This window comes from Sphaeramia orbicularis, chromosome 17 (assembly GCF_902148855.1).
Source record: "Sphaeramia orbicularis chromosome 17, fSphaOr1.1, whole genome shotgun sequence".
Classification (NCBI taxonomy): Eukaryota; Metazoa; Chordata; class Actinopteri; order Kurtiformes; family Apogonidae; genus Sphaeramia; species Sphaeramia orbicularis.
In genome coordinates this window covers 10,002,108-10,018,068 of record NC_043973.1, presented here as the reverse complement: position 1 = coordinate 10,018,068, position 15,961 = coordinate 10,002,108, and the positions used below count along the sequence as shown (strand labels likewise).

The following is a 15,961-nucleotide window of genomic DNA, read 5'->3' as shown; positions in this document are numbered from 1 at the left end:
ATCCCACCGCATTGTACATCCGCGAAGGGCAGCGCTGAGTCACTGACAAACACGGGAACCTTTCTGGACAGTTAATGGATTAAAATGGGTAGGTAGTCGGAGGTTAAGACGACATACTTGGGTGTTTTTGATCTGCAGTGCGGAAGGCGTGGTTAGGGACAGGATGACATGGTCTGGATCTTCTTTTAGCATCCTCACATCCTTGTAATGGCTGGAGTCTGACTTGACATTTAATTAAGATGCACAGTAAGCTGTTGTTGCAGCAGCAGCAGCCTTATGGGCCTTGGATGTAAGGTTTACAGCTCAGGGACAAATAATAAACTATATATGTGTATTCAAGGTCTTAGTTTTACTCAGTCTTTTTGGGAGTGACCAGGATGGATCGGAACAGGAATGAGTACATTACAGGAACAGCACATGTTAGATGTTTTGGAGAAAAAGTCAGAGGCCAGACTGAGATGGTTTTGACATGTACAGAGGAGGGATAGTGAATATATTGATAGAAGGATGCTGAGGTTGGAACTGCCAGGCAGGAGGTCTAGAGGAAGACCCAAGACCAGTTTTATGGATGTAGTGAAAGAGGACATGAAGGTAGTTGGTGTGAGAAGAGGATGCAGAGGATAGGGTAAATGGACAAAGATGTTTTGCTGTGGCGAGCCCTGAAGGGAACAGCCAAAAGGGAAAGAATAAGGAGTTTTACTTAGTCTGTGTTTCCCAGAACCTCAAATGTTCCTCAGAGGGGTTGCAACCTGCACAACACAAGACACAATAGTTAAACTCTGCACTCACATGAAGAGCATACTCTTTGTACATTTAATGTCATGTAAAGTATTTTTTTTTTTATTCATCATAGTGACACAGTGGGACCATTTTAAATGTATAATGTGAAAGAAGGGGTATATGTGCATTTTTTAAATGATTTTATTTGTAGGGATGTGCAGTAGTAATCAATCAGGATGCATAGTCGACTATGTTTATTAGTCGTGGTTGTAGGAGGAGGTTTTTGTGACCGTATCAGCTCGGCTAAGGACCTTTTTTTTTTTCGGTGTCTCTACTGCATGAGAGCAAAGACCACCAGAGACTATCAGATACTATTTCCAGTATCATCTTCACTGAGGATTCCAAGTGGAACAACTATAGTCATGATGTGTAATCATGCAGATCACAGGCTGGTTGAGCCAGAATCATCGCTGTCCTCAATATGTAATGTGTCATCATGTCAAGATGTGGGACACTGAGCCAAGCTAGTGGGAAATATCTGAAAACCTCAGAGTAAATGTTCAACTTGGCTCTATCTTGATAGATTTACAACAGATTTTAAGTGTACACAATCGTATTCTTTCACTAAAAAAAATTATTATTGGTTATTCTACAAATTATTAACTCACAATTTACAGTTTCTGCATTGTTTCTTTACTCATAGTAGCAGTTGTGCTAAAGACAACATTATAATAGTTAATGCTGTGTTACTATAATGATCAGTGTGGTCAAGTGAGTACTATATGCAATGTGTTTTGGGCCAAACCAAGCCATGCTGAGTTGAAGTGAGTCAAGATAATTCTGCCAGTGGAATAACGCCAATACAGAAACAGAACTTGTGTTTAAAGCACCTATTCTGCCTGAGTCTTGCATATATTACAAAAATTAAATGATATATTTGTCATTTCTTAATTTTTTTTTTTTTTTAACATTATTTTGGTTTGGGTGGAGTGTGCAGGGTTATAAAGATGTCTTAACTAATTGATGTTGTTATTCAGCTTCTAAAAAATAGTCAAAAGGCCCATCCTTAGTTGTCTCCAGCGTTTCATCAGTATAATGCAATATTGACTTTCACAGGAGATTAGCAACTAAGTCAGTTCTTCTGAACAGTATCCTTGCCAGTAGCGATTATTGCTAATCAAGCTACGTCTGATTTACTGATTACTTATAGCTAATCTCATAAATGCGTAATCCCTGTTGGTCTGTCTCACTTGCTGTTTAATTAGTTTTTAGTTCTTCTTGAAGCTACAAAGGTTTAGCCCTAATCTTTAACAGTAACAGGATTTTCATTTTGTATAAAGAGCGATACAACTGTATTCAGACTCCAGCAGACGTTTGCTAGGTATGGTTTTTGTCAGACATACTGTTCATGTTTGTGTCGGGCTTTTGTGGCCAAGTGACTGCGTCCAATAAAGACTTGGTGTCACATAATGAAGTGCACCGTCAAGACAAACGAGTTAAGAGGACAATATATTTGCTGGTCTGTCCGTTGCATCCCTTTAATGTGTCGGAGCAAGACACAGTCATGCTAAGAATGTAAACTCAGCAAGCTGACAGGATTTATGGCCTCCTCAGCAAAAATGCTCCCAGTTTAAACTCACCTCCATGTGACCAGCTGGCCTTCCACAAATTCTGCTGTCAAGATGCAGTAGACTACGATGAATTTACGAAAACTGTTACAAAAGCTGGATGAAAAAGCCTTTGTAACTTAGGAGCTAATAAATAAGCAGAGGTAATTTAATGGTGTCAGTGGAGACCTAAAGCATCTGTGTTGACATTTTTAGAGTCGCTGATTATAATTTTTGACTGTCACTGCTTAGGGGACACTGTACCAGTGAGTTTTAATGGATTAATTTGTTGGCTTCATAAATGAACAGCCTTGCAGTGTCAGGTCTGCCTCTACATTGTGAGTTTGTGTTGAATGAGGGCAGAGGAATGTTCTGGCTAAACCTTTGTACATGTCAGGTAGAAACCAGATCTGGGATGTTTGAATTTCACGGACTGTCCACTGTGGGACTGTGAAATGTTATGAGACATTTTCCACATACTGTGTGTCGTATTCACTTTAAACTTTACAGCTTGTGAGGATTTTCTGAATGCCTTGAATGCAATGCAAATTTTAAGCAGCAATTATTAATGTGGAGAATGGCCCCTGGTGAACACATATTTTTCCCAATTAAGGACATCCCACTTGTTTCATAACATATCAATATTTTTGTCAGCTTCAGTTGAAAATACTTCATGGGATCTGTAACGCCTCAGCAGAGGTGTCTCATTTGAGTGGCCAGACCAGCTACATGGTATCCTGTTACAGTGGTGGGGTTTGTGTGTGACAGCTGTCAGCCCTGCAGCTATGTGGAGGGGCGCATCATATACGACTGGCCCTCACAGGATGGGCTCTGACGTGTTAAAAAACGCCAACCATCCCCTTCCATGTAACCTCCATAAGTCCCCAGGGGAGCAATGGGCGCGTGTGGGGGCAGGGGTGGGCCCAGCTGTGGTGAGCTCTAGCTAATGGCACTTAGCACAGATGGCAATTCCTCATCCTCTTGTGTGTTTGTGTGTGACTCCATGGGCACAGGCCACTTTCCAACAGTGTGCATTACAATCACAAATGGACCTTAAAATGGAACTCGCATGCAGAGAGAGCAGCACCAACACATTTAGTGACAGTGACCAATTATGTAATGTAGCTACAAAGTGATGAACCTCTGCAAGCTTTTAGCTTAGATGTGAAGATCCACTGCAATGTATAGCCAAAAATATAACATGCCAAAATAGTTCATGTCACATTACTGATAATTTTTATTGACTAGTTTTTGATAATGTTGCTTTTAATTTTACTTTATTCATCAAGCATCGCAGGTAATTAAAGCTGAGGAAACAGTAAAAGTCCAATGAGTGATGCATTATTGTCCTATTTGAAGTCACATTTATTCAGTTTTACACTCTTGCACATCTGTAAACGTATCACAATATGTTCAGGGTAGGGATGTAAAGAATTAATCGACTAACGATTTATTGTCAATAAGAATTTGCTCGATTTAATTATTGATAGTTGGTTAATTGCCCTTGTCCACCTGTCCACACCTGTCCGAAGGCTGCCGGTTTGTCAGCGCTGCGACGCCGCGGCTGGGATAGCCGAACATCAAACTGGATCATGGCGTTGATGAGTTAGAATGTCTTTATGGACATGGTGGAGCGAAACACTGACCGGCCCGTCTGTTTGTGGGAGTGATACACCCCCACCTAAATACACGCACAAATGCGGGGTCGGTATCGGAGCGTTTTCCTGGAGGTTGGTGTAGTCCACGGTCAGTGAGACAGAAATTGAAAACATCCTCCAGGCTCCTGATTCGGGTCTCAGGTATGTAATGCATTTGCGAAGCTTCAGGAGGTGGGGAAAAGATAAATGAGCAAAAAGTTTCACTTTCACTTCTGCAGGGGCACGGACTGCATCGCCCCGTACCCCCATAGTATTATAAGTAGGATGGAAAGTGACGCACACACGGGCACAGTTACCAACCAGCACACACGCATCCCCCGGCTGTACTGCGCGCTTGTGGCCAAGTGACACCCCCACGCCACCGACAAAACGCACGCGCATGCACCCACCCATCGATTAAATGCACGCACGTGCAACCCCCCCATTATACACTGCCACATCAACAGATGAATTCCACAGGAAACACTGGCTGTATCCACTGGTTCAATAAATCAAACATTAAGGAATATAACATGCTTTTTTCATGAAGTACATGTATATAAACAATATTTAACTTTTATTCTTATAGACTGTATTGAAAAAGAAATTTAGGTTCTCAGGAAAATCGCTGCTTATCCATTAATCGTTAACCAATCGATAAGGTCAACCAACTAATGATGAATGAATTAATCGATAATTTGCATCCTTAGTTCAGGGTTGGTGTGTTTAATCATTTGGTTATAATGGCACTGAAAGTGAGTGGTTTTCGTCACTGAGGCCAATGTATGGGTTGTAAAACACTTCAATAAAACAATACATATCTCATTCCTGCCATGTGGGCTCATACAGCTAGCTCATTTGCAGTAGCTGTAACTTACAAAAGTAAGTCACAGTGAGCCAACGGGTACCAAAGATTTGTGTGTGTTTGTGTGTTGCTCTTAGCATGTTGGTTATCCATTTCTGAAACAGGCAGGGATCAGGGGTTTGACTCTCCTGCCTTTGGGCATCTCTGTCAGAACAATAACAGAAGATGTCCATTGCTACTGCCAAACCGACCACTTCCATTATTGTCTTTCACAATAATTGTTGTTACTGTTGTAAATGTATTACCACTACTTGACATTTTGTTAACTGAGGGATAAATCAGTATTAATCAGAATGTGATTTATGTCTGATTTGAATGTTGTGTGTGTTGTTTTTGGGAAGGAGTAATCTCAGCGAAACACTATTGTTCACTGTTGGACTGGGCAGTGTCATTTTAGGCCACAATTAATCTCAGTTTGGTGTATGATCTGCTATGCAGAGGGCTGCTACAAATTGCACTTTCAAAACTTCTCCTCAGCTAAAATTTGTTTTAAATGGCCTGTTTATCGGTGTAAATATGGTTGTTTAGAGTGCAACATACACACATTACACCAAGCTATTTCAGTCTGTTCATAGTAGTACTTGAGCATCAGTTTCCACTAGCAGGTTTAGGGTTTAGCCTTCAATTAAATTCCAAAGTTTGTGTAAGTGGTTTTGCTGCTCCTGATGAACAATGGCAAATTAGTATAAGTTCATCAGCTTCAGGGCCAGAGTCTGATGTACACAGATGCTTTAGAGTTATGTTAGAATGTGATTTTGCTTCAGTATAAAACTCAGGTGGGACAGATTACACTGAAAAATCTTGCTAATTAATGGAAACACTGTAGCTGTATACAGGAAAATATCAACTAGTGAATCCATTGAGATCCTGTAATATTGTACTGTAATAATGTTGGGCTAAATTCATGCAAAATTGATGAGTTTTTGGTCTGGTACAGCAAAAAAAGGTCACACACAGCCTAAACCTAAACCAGAGCGCTGAGCAACCTGAGAGAAAACAAACTATAAAACGTTGAATTTGGTTGAAACTCACCTTTTTCAGGAGGTAAGAACATTGTGATTCAGATAATGGATTGTGATTCTACAACAAAAGATTGTTATTTGATCCTTTGGCCTGATTGCTGAGCCTGAGTTCAGTTTTTGTAGTAGTAATCTTGGAGATAAATATGTGACCTTCTACACCCAATGCTTCTGCTTTTCTGTAGCTGCTGTTTGAGTTATTTCTCCCAGCTTTTATGAAAAGTGTCTGTATTTAAATGTTGACTTTTTATCAATTCCAAAGAAAGTTGCTGATGAAACATTTGCATCACTTTGATCGTACCAGAGGATTTATCTGGTAAGAAGGAATCGTACCATCTGATAATATTAAGAAATGTAAATGCTTCTGTGGCACGAAAATCAGAAATGGAGAAGAACTTTTTTTATAATGTCACAGATGTTTAGAGTAAAATGACGTTGCTTTTTCTGACTGCCTGAGTTGAATGTTATACTCAGTTTGATAGAGCTATGCTGGCATGGGCCACTCCTGTGTTGCAGCAGTAATGTGTGCACTAAATGAGTTGTGAATACAGCTTTCTGAATGCATAATGTATGTGCCAGTGCATGGTGAAGGCCACACACAAGGCTACTGTGTGGGCTGTTGTAAGGCCCTGTGAAGAGTGCCTGTCACCAGTGACTGAACGTATTCTTCCTCCATTTCTATGGTGCTGAGATGTTCCTTTCCTCCCCTCCTACCATAGTTCCTGCTTCATGTGGGGGTTAAGAGAAGCAAAGGTTAGCCATGCAGACATCATTTGTCAGCTGATTACTGAGCTGTTCCTCAACTCGGCCACACATGACACAATAAAGCAACAGAGAGGTTTTGACAACTAAATTCCTCTCAGTAGTGTAATTGCTTATCTTCGCTTGAAAAACGTCTTTTGTTTCAAAGCCAGTGTTAGAATTTTCATCTTGTGACGTCTTCATTTGTTCACATTGCTGCTTTCAGAAAGTCTTGATCCAGATTGGTAATCTGTGCAGCCCTTTTATAGTACCACAAGGCATATGAAGTATTTGAAAGAGTGTGGTCAGCATGTTCAGTGGCCCTTGATGCTCAACATCTGTACTCAGGACTTCTTGAGCAAAGTTATAATACTGTAACAGTCTTCTATTAAAATATGTCAAAACAATTAGGCTTGTGTTTTATTGACTTGTGCACTTAGGCCTACATCATGTCAAGTGCTTCACAAACAAATTCAGAGAAATGTGTCATTGTGTAACAGCCGATTAAAGACATTATAACTACCTTTTAAACATTTATTGTTGCTTCCAGCTATTTTATATTAGAATGAAATGACATAACATATGTATATCACTTGGTAACCAAAATACATTTTCTTGTCTGTAAGCATGATTTGTGCCTGAGTCACATCACATGATCGTTAAAACAAGAGCTCCCATGACTCCATGCTACTTCACAGCATCTTTTTTCTACATCTATTATTATGAGTGAAATGGCACAAGTTACATGCCGTGCATTTAAAGTGGTAATCCTGATTTACTGCTGCTTTAGGTCAGCATGATTTTGATCCATTCAAATACTAAAAAATCTCTGTTATGAGGTAGGTTTTTTTATTACTTGGCAAAGCTTTTGTGGTATCGTGTTGTAATCCAGTTTAAATATTTCCATTGGTAATGAGCAATGGGCTTCAATCCCTAAGAGGAATTACCCATTTGGCGATCGAAAAATCAGTTCTTTACTGAAGAAATGTAACTTTGTGTGTGGTAATGAGCAGTAAAATCATAACAAATGTGGAGGTTCTTTTATTTGTGGAGTCAAAACGTTTAATATCACTTATCAAGTGTCATTGGAAACAAAACTCTTGCAGATGAGCTAAACAACATTGACTCCAGCTGTTCATCATACAGCTATGCGCCTACAAGTAACACATGGGCCACGTTTTGTCTTCTTGAAATATATTCAGACACAGGTTTCTTATTACAGATCATTACATGTCTTGACCTTCACACATGCATTACCTACTGGTGGTATTTCAGAGTTTTTTTAAGCACTATACGTACAGTTTTGTTGCCTAAGCTTTTCCTTCAGTGTGTCAGAAGTTTTGGATATCACTGTAGCCCACAGTGTTGTTGTTTTTAGATCCAGAGGCTGCTGTCCCCACACGCGGCTGAAAGTCAGAGATCCTGCCCTGAATCCTCCTCTCACCCCGGAGTAAACACGGCACTATAAATAGAGCTTAGGGAGGAGGAGGAGGCCCGCAGCAGAATGACAGGCATCCATAGTACAAACCCCAGACTCTCTGTAGTAGAGGCCTGTGTCCCGTGCACACGCCCTCCAAACCCCAAGCCCACATCCCAATGTTAAAGCCTGTGGGTACATTTAGCACAGAAGCCCCTAGTGAGATCTGTCATCTTTGTTTGGCAAAGCAAGCTATTAGATGTTTCCTCTTATTACACAGTTTGAAGCCCTTTGAGATTTCATCTGATGCTGGTATGTTGCTATTCACAGAGGGAGAAGGTCATTCAATGAAAGATATTTACTGGAGCAGTTCAGATGCTTTGAATTGCTGTGTGTAAATACTCTACAGATCTAACTGTAGAGCTATGAATGGAACTGGATGCAACATAGAGAAACACTACCCTGATTACCAAAAAAAATCTATACATGTCTCTGGAAGAAATGGAGTAGGAGCAGCTTCTTAAATGTCAAGTTTTTAACATAGCTCACATTAAACCGAACATCTTTGGGTTTTAATTTTCTGTTTGAATAGAAAATGAAGTATAACTAATGAAGTGTATTCCAAATATTTACTTTATCAGGTGAAAGTGATGTAAAGATGTCTCATCCAGTCCTCCAGTATTGCATATATTGAAGAAATTGTTACATCAGTGTGTGAAACACTCTTTACTCTCTTTTGCTGACACAGTCGAGGACAGGTTTCGAGTACACTGAAGCAGCTCACTTTAATCAAAATTTTACTCTACCGTCAAACAATATCCACATCTTTGAATTTCATCAGAGGGTTAGGTTATTGTCATACAATCCTGAAAAGTGACAGTACACTAGATCAATTTATAACAAGTCCGCTGATTCAACTACTTTTCCCTCTTTCCTCCACTTCAGCGTGATCTACCATGACAACTGAAACAGGCGCAGACTCGGAGGCCAAGCAGCAGCAGCAGCAGCCTCAGGAGAAGGAGGAGACCGAGAAGGGGAAAGCCAAAGCAGCAGCCCGAACTGCTTCACCTCAGAACCAGCCAGAGCAGCTTCCCGCCGCTGCTGGACACAGCACGCCAGCCAGGAAAGAACAGGTCAGCCTTCTCAGCAGCCACATGGTAGCCATCATCCTCAATAAATTACTAAATCATCCACCATGATTACCATCCACCATGTTTCCTCCACACAGATACGCCTGTCACAGATACTACATTAATGCCTTACTGCAGTCATTTTAGCTAATGATGATCATAATCTCCACTGAACTGTATAAGACCAGTTGGCTAAAACCATAGCCAACGTATTTTCATCACTATTTCTATACCATATCAGATTTGACTGGCATTCCAGGCTATTCAGGGACAGGGATTCACAAGATTCACTAAACCATTTGAAGGTCTGAAAGGTTTTGTTTGGGTTGTTGTACTGCTTTACAAATATAACCCAAAAGACTATATAATCAGAAGTGTGCATTGTTCTTGTTTTTACCACTTTTATTGTAGAACTGAAGCACTGAAGTGTTGTCTAACCCAGTGGTTCTCAACTGGTCTGGCTTCAGGACCCACTATCACCCCTAAATGATAAGCCACAACCCAAATTGATAAAAGTTAAACTTCTCAAATTTATTTAATGAAAAGATGGTGTGTTTTGAACCTTAGATGATACAAAATATCACAATATGCCAGGACTAAAGACAAGTTTAACGATAAATCAAAATGACCAGCAGGTGGTGATGCTAAAGAGGGAAATATTCCCTTTAATGCTAAATGAGGTACATTTTAACCAACACCAAAAAGTGCATTCAGTCACGTATTCAAGTATTAATCATAAAACTGACATAACAATCAGAACATTTCAGTAACAGTCATTTTTAACACACTCTGTGTTTTCATGCAAAATGAATTCAAGTAATAAAGTGCACGTAGTGTTTCTTAACATAATTTTTTGGCCAGGCAAAGGCCCATGACCCAGTGTAAACCGGTTTGCAACCCACTTTTGGGTCATGACCTACCAGTTTAAAGTCTCTGGTCTAACCCACCTGCCCTCTGCTTTATTCACTATTGTGTTTTCATACATCATGTTGGAATCAAATTGACAAACAAACCAATAAATACAGATGGTGGTATTGTGTTGTAAAATAATTGCCCCCATGGGAATCCAGTGGATCAGAATAAAGCAGTGTAACAGCTTTGCACACTCCTTCTGAAGGACAGGTGAGCTGCTACCTCTGACTAGATGAAAAAAACAAACATTGCATAACACAGAGTAATCCTATTCTACATCCGACTCTGTGTCAGCACCAGCATCAGAGGGCTCAGGAGGGTTTTAAAACAGGAAGTGACATGTTGAGCCACTTGCACATATATTAACACCAGCATTGATCTGGAATTTTGTCATCCCATTTACATCTAATAAAAAAATTCTATATTACGAGGCTTTGTGTATTCAAGTTATTTATGCCAAATCACTTTCTGTTTGCAAAGCCTAAAAGATATACATCCAACTTCAATGTTCTTTTTTAGGTTGTGCTGAATGTATAAACTATTGTTACACATAAAAAGTAGACAATTAAATCCTTCATCACATGTATTTTTCTAACATCTAATTGTCAGCTAAGTGTAATCATGTAACCATCTCAAGAGAAATGGGCCTGTGAAAGGAACCATTGTCTTCACCAATATAATAAATTCTCATTCATTACCTTTAGTTCAACTGCTCCCATATGTAAATATTTACATATTTTGCCCTGCTTATAAAGTTTATGTCATTAATTAAAGAATTATTTCCTTCCTTTTCATTTCCCTTCAAATTAGAGCTGAATTTAAGACAAAAACAATTACACACCATTCATTCGTGCATTGTGCTCCAGAATGAATTGCACCTTTGTGTGGAAAAATGGAAATGAACGTGGGTAAAAATTCTGACGGCATGACCTATATGCCCTCAGTGGGCCAGCATCAGATGCATCAATAGACAACCACAACTTCATCAGTACTCATTGTTTTCCTTTTTGAGGTTCAGGAACGCCCTGTGAAGTGTGGATGTTTTCATTCCTTTTCAACTTTGCATCAGCTGATTAGCACAACTTCACACAGCTGCAGGAAGAAAAAGCAAACTGAGCTACTGAAGTAGTTGGCTGGAAATAAAACGTTTTAGCGGTTCATGGGGTTAAGATCTGGGGTGCAGGGCAGGGAAACAAACACGGTTAACAAAATGTCAGTAAATATTGATTGTACAGGAAACAACACTCCTGACAAAATGTAGGATCTTTATAGGAATAAGATATGGTAAGATATGATCTGATCTGACTTCATTTATCCCGCTGTTGGTACATTTCACAGTTAACAGCAGCATCACACAGCAAGCAAGTGCAGAGAAAAAGATAAGTAGAAACACCACAAACGACTGAAAAAACTAAATATAAAGAGAAAAGTAAGAAATTTGCTATTTATTTAAATATTCATATAAATATAGAATTATAATTAAATGTTATTTACATTGTGGTATACAATACACACTTCATTTTCTTCTTTCCACTCTTTTGCTGCTTTTCAACACGACATTTCTATTTACTGTAATGTTAGGTATATGGGTGAAATTTTCAGGCAATCCAGCAGCAGACTAGTGGATATTTAGGTGAACAACAGTCAGAGAGCTGTCTTTTTTTAAACGTGACCTTATTTACAAAGAAAAGTGCAGCCTGCAGCCTGTCCATTTTACATTTGAAACAACACAGGTAGCTGCTGATTTTATCTGAACACTAAGTGCGTGTCCGCAGATTTTGGCCCACACAACCCTCTGGGCTCACTATCTAATCGATCTGTAGATTAAATTTCCAGCACTTCCAAAATGGAGGTGGGCCGCCTCAGACTGAAGTCAGACTTCTGCTCTATTCCCTAATCATTATCTGAAAAGTAATAAGTGGTAAGATGAACTATAGACACGTACAGATTTGCTATTCAATCTGTGCAGCTTCCAGGAGCCAGAAATGTTCTCTAATATAATCACTCATATTACAAACAAATTACTTGCATTAAAAACTTCAGTTACACACATCACTGCAGCCCAGAGCATTTAGTTACAAGCTTAAAATCACACCAATTCAGGTTCATCATAAGTCACAGAAATATGATATGTATGTTCAGTAGAGCGTATATTAACTACATTTGTTTATTTTTGATTTATGCAGGTCAGATTATTTGCTGTTGGGGTGGCGTGAAAGTATTTGCTGTTAGAGGGCGTATAATAATTTAATGATTTAAAAAAAAAATAATTCAAGAAGTTGGACTGCTCTGTATATGTCTGCTCCAGTGATGTGTAGTGAGGTTCATGGCTGGTGAGGCACTGACTCAGTCAGATCTCCAAATATATGAACCCAAAAGAGTATCGTATTCACCTTTTGATTGGCAACAGTTAACAGGTTACGCTTCATATCTCATATCAGCATTCTTTACACATACATACGTGACTTATATTTCATTTAAGGTTAGAATTTTATTTTCAGTCAAATTATGTTGGATTTGTAATCTTCCATGTTGAGATAAAGGCGGGGCGAGGAGGAAAAGTGAAAGAATCACTGCACTTGACTTGTAGCTCACACAATAGCAAGAATGTGTGGACTCTTGAGTGCCCTCTGCCATGAGGCAGGAGTACTGGCTGCCTCAGTGAGTGACTTTTTTTATGCGGTTTTATGATTGATCTGCTTGACTGAACAAGTTATATTACATACATTACATACATTTTATACATTATCCAGGCTATGGAAAGTCAGGGCATATAATCAAAGTGTTTGAAACCATTTTATTGGTGATATACAGAGAGACAGCAACACACTCTTAATTGCATGGGACGAAGCACAGTTTGTGAAGGATTACACAATCCAAGGTGAGGCTCAGTTCGCTGCTGCCGCACCGCGTGTCACAGTTATTGGAATCACACAGAAAATAAGTTTATAGTACAGATCAGCGGACAAATATCTATATTTATTTTTATTTTATCATTATTTGTTTTTTTTTTTCTTTTCATGATGACAAGTGAGGCGCTGCCTCCCCGACTGTATGAGGATGAGGATTAACTGAGCTGTCCTCATTTTATCTCTACAGTGATACAGTAACTGTGTACCAGCCATAAATGCAACTTTCAATCCACTGTTGCAACAAAAAGTGTAAGACTGTATTCTATTTATCATTGTAGCAAGCAAAACTAAGGAACCAAAAGGTCAAAGCCACTCAAGTCAGATGCCAAAAGGCTGAAAACAGTGCAAATCACTGTGAGATGTTTTGCCTTCTTCTGATCTGCCACATGATTAGGCATATAACTGCAATTAACACATGCTCAGACTCCCAACCCCACTGACCCAACACTGTGGTTTTCATCCTGATGTGGAAAAATTAAGTATGGAAATGTACTGTTTGATGACGAGAAGAAATAGAGCGTGAGTTTACACGTGAGTCATTATGAGCTGTAATGAGAGAGGAGCTGCAACACAGTGATGGATAGGTTCATTAACGGCACAGGCAGGGAACCGCAGCAAAGAGATTAGTAAACATCTCATAGTAACCAAATCTTATGTTGTAGGAACTATTTTTTTTTTAATCCGTCCAGATTGCAAAATTTAGGGGGGTTTAAAAGGCTCTGGTTTCAAAATAAATTTCAATTATATTTTTCAATAGCCCAGTCACAAACACACACATGAAAAGCATTTATTCTGTTCTTTGAATGAGCTATTAATATCTACAGATTGGGTGGTGTCACCATTAAGAGTCCTTCATTTTTATATAATAACCCAGAACTTCTTTTTTTCATTTTATACTGCTACTGCTGTTATATCTGCTGCTTTCTTAAAATCCATTATTCACCTCATAACCATTACTGTTTTGTGCTACCACTGCCATTGTAAATGGACTGTGTGCATTTTATATTCTATTACAGTTTATTCTTTCGAAGTGACTACTGACACAGTACTGTGGCATGAATTATCAGTTTGTCTATTACCACAGAGCCAATCAGCGCCCTCGTTATGTCATGTCTAGACTGGTTACTTGTTACGTCCCGAGAAGAGTACCAAGGCAATATAGCAAATAGATCAGACATAAACGCAGCAGAGATTTGGCTTACTTGGTAACGTATTGGACTGCAACATCGAAGACTCGGGCTCAATTCCTGGGTAAAATAGCTTTTTTTTTTTTTCCTGAAAGTTTTCAAACAGGCAGCAGGAGCAGGGGGGGCCCCAGCGCCAAGGGCGCCGATAGGTAGCTTTGATATAAATCAGCCACTGGGACAACGTTCAGAGAGCAGAGTTCGGATCACAGCACTCAATACACTGAACTGGCACAGAACTGAGAAGTCACATGGCACACTGCTGCATCTAACATGTAGCTCTACCCACCTTCTCCAGCCTCCTGAGCAAAGAACACCATAAAACAACATATAGAGTATTTAGAACAATAATTCCTATTCTATACTATATACTATCACTAATTTGTCATTTCCTCCATCAGTTGCCATAGTACTGTGGTAGCAAAATGCACAAAAGAATGCACTGAAGTATATGCTATATATCACCACAGTACTGTGGCAACAAGAGGCTAATGAGTTCATGCAGCAGTATCCCTAATTGGCTCTTGTACAAATGCTAACATTTGATTGGCTCTGTGGCAATAGACAACCTGATATTTCATGCCACAGTACTGTGGCAGTAGCCATTGCCTTTACACCTCTTATTTGTTCTTGTTCTATTTTTTTCTAATGACAAGGTAAGAGAGAAACAGTATCTCAATTCTGTGTATGTCCTGTGCATCTAATGAATTGACAATAAAAAAAATCTTTGAATTTTTTAAATCTTGAATCTTATAGCAGTTTGTGTCCAACCTGAAGGTGCAGTACTTTCACAGCCTATGCTTGATTGTGAACCAGAGTTAACATCCTTAACTAAAAAGGCTAGAATGGGCAAAACAAACACTAACTCTAAGTGTTAGTGGCCACCACATGTGAGCACAGGGATATTAATTTAGTTGCAGTCTGCAATATCACCGCTAGATGTCATTAAAGATTACACACAGAGCTATTTCTCAATTATACCAAGTGTAAATTTTTTCTGATTTTATATTATCAATATTGACCAAACATTGGTTTTTAATGAGTTGATAGTTGAGATAAGCTGAAATAGGCATGTATTTCGGCAGCAAATGATGTGATGCTGTTCCCCATTAGATGTTCTATGGATGCTTTATTAATATTTCTAACATTTTTATAAAAGCCTATTCATTTAGCCTATTCCTATATAGATTTACTTTGTTTGCTCATATGTGTAACTATATTATACGAACCTACCCAACATTATCTTTTATGTTTCTTTATGAGTAGTATTTGTTTGGTAAAACATGTTTCTGTAAATCCCCATTCGTTGAATCTGTACCAGCATCATTATAATCAATGTAGCTACATTGCACAGGCCTTGTTTGTGTCATAATAATGATGATGGATGTTGCCAGGCCATTATCATAGTAGTGTAAAATGACAGAAACATGGCTGAGAGAAATCGCATCACTGTGACACAGCAGTGTCAGTTTCCCCTGCGGCGAATAATTCCTGTTCGATGAATGAACTGGCCTCCTTTTATACCTCCACTGCTGTGTTTTCCTAATTCTCTGGTGCTTGTTCGATTGGTTTATTCCTTCATTTGGTGGCTTTTTCTCTGCTGAAAGAAATTCCCAGGAAAGGGGTACAATATCGTAAAAAGAAAACTTGTGTACATCCTCATAGCTAATGCTGTAACAAACAGTAATTCACAGTTCACTTTCATCTCAGTCCTACTGTTTCTCTTAAACACAGTACTTGAAAACGTCTATAACCTGAAATCTCCATCATTTGTCCTTCATCACAGAATTAAAAGCACTTTATGAAAGGATGTATGT

The 15,961-nt window shown here is 39.1% G+C and overlaps 1 protein-coding gene across 14 annotated transcripts in view; it reads left to right on the top strand.

Moving 5' to 3' along the window:
- Positions 1–15,961, top strand: part of epb41l3b (erythrocyte membrane protein band 4.1-like 3b) — a 76,169-nt gene that overhangs the window by 19,091 nt on the left and 41,117 nt on the right. For 13 of the 14 annotated variants that reach the window (XM_030159708.1, XM_030159702.1, XM_030159711.1 and 10 more), the window contains exon 2: positions 8,952–9,139. In XM_030159708.1, coding sequence (XP_030015568.1) covers positions 8,963–9,139 — 177 coding nt within the window. In that variant the 5' untranslated portion in view covers positions 8,952–8,962. The remainder of the gene's footprint in view (positions 1–8,951; positions 9,140–15,961) is intronic. The other variant, XM_030159706.1, reaches the window with a different exon arrangement.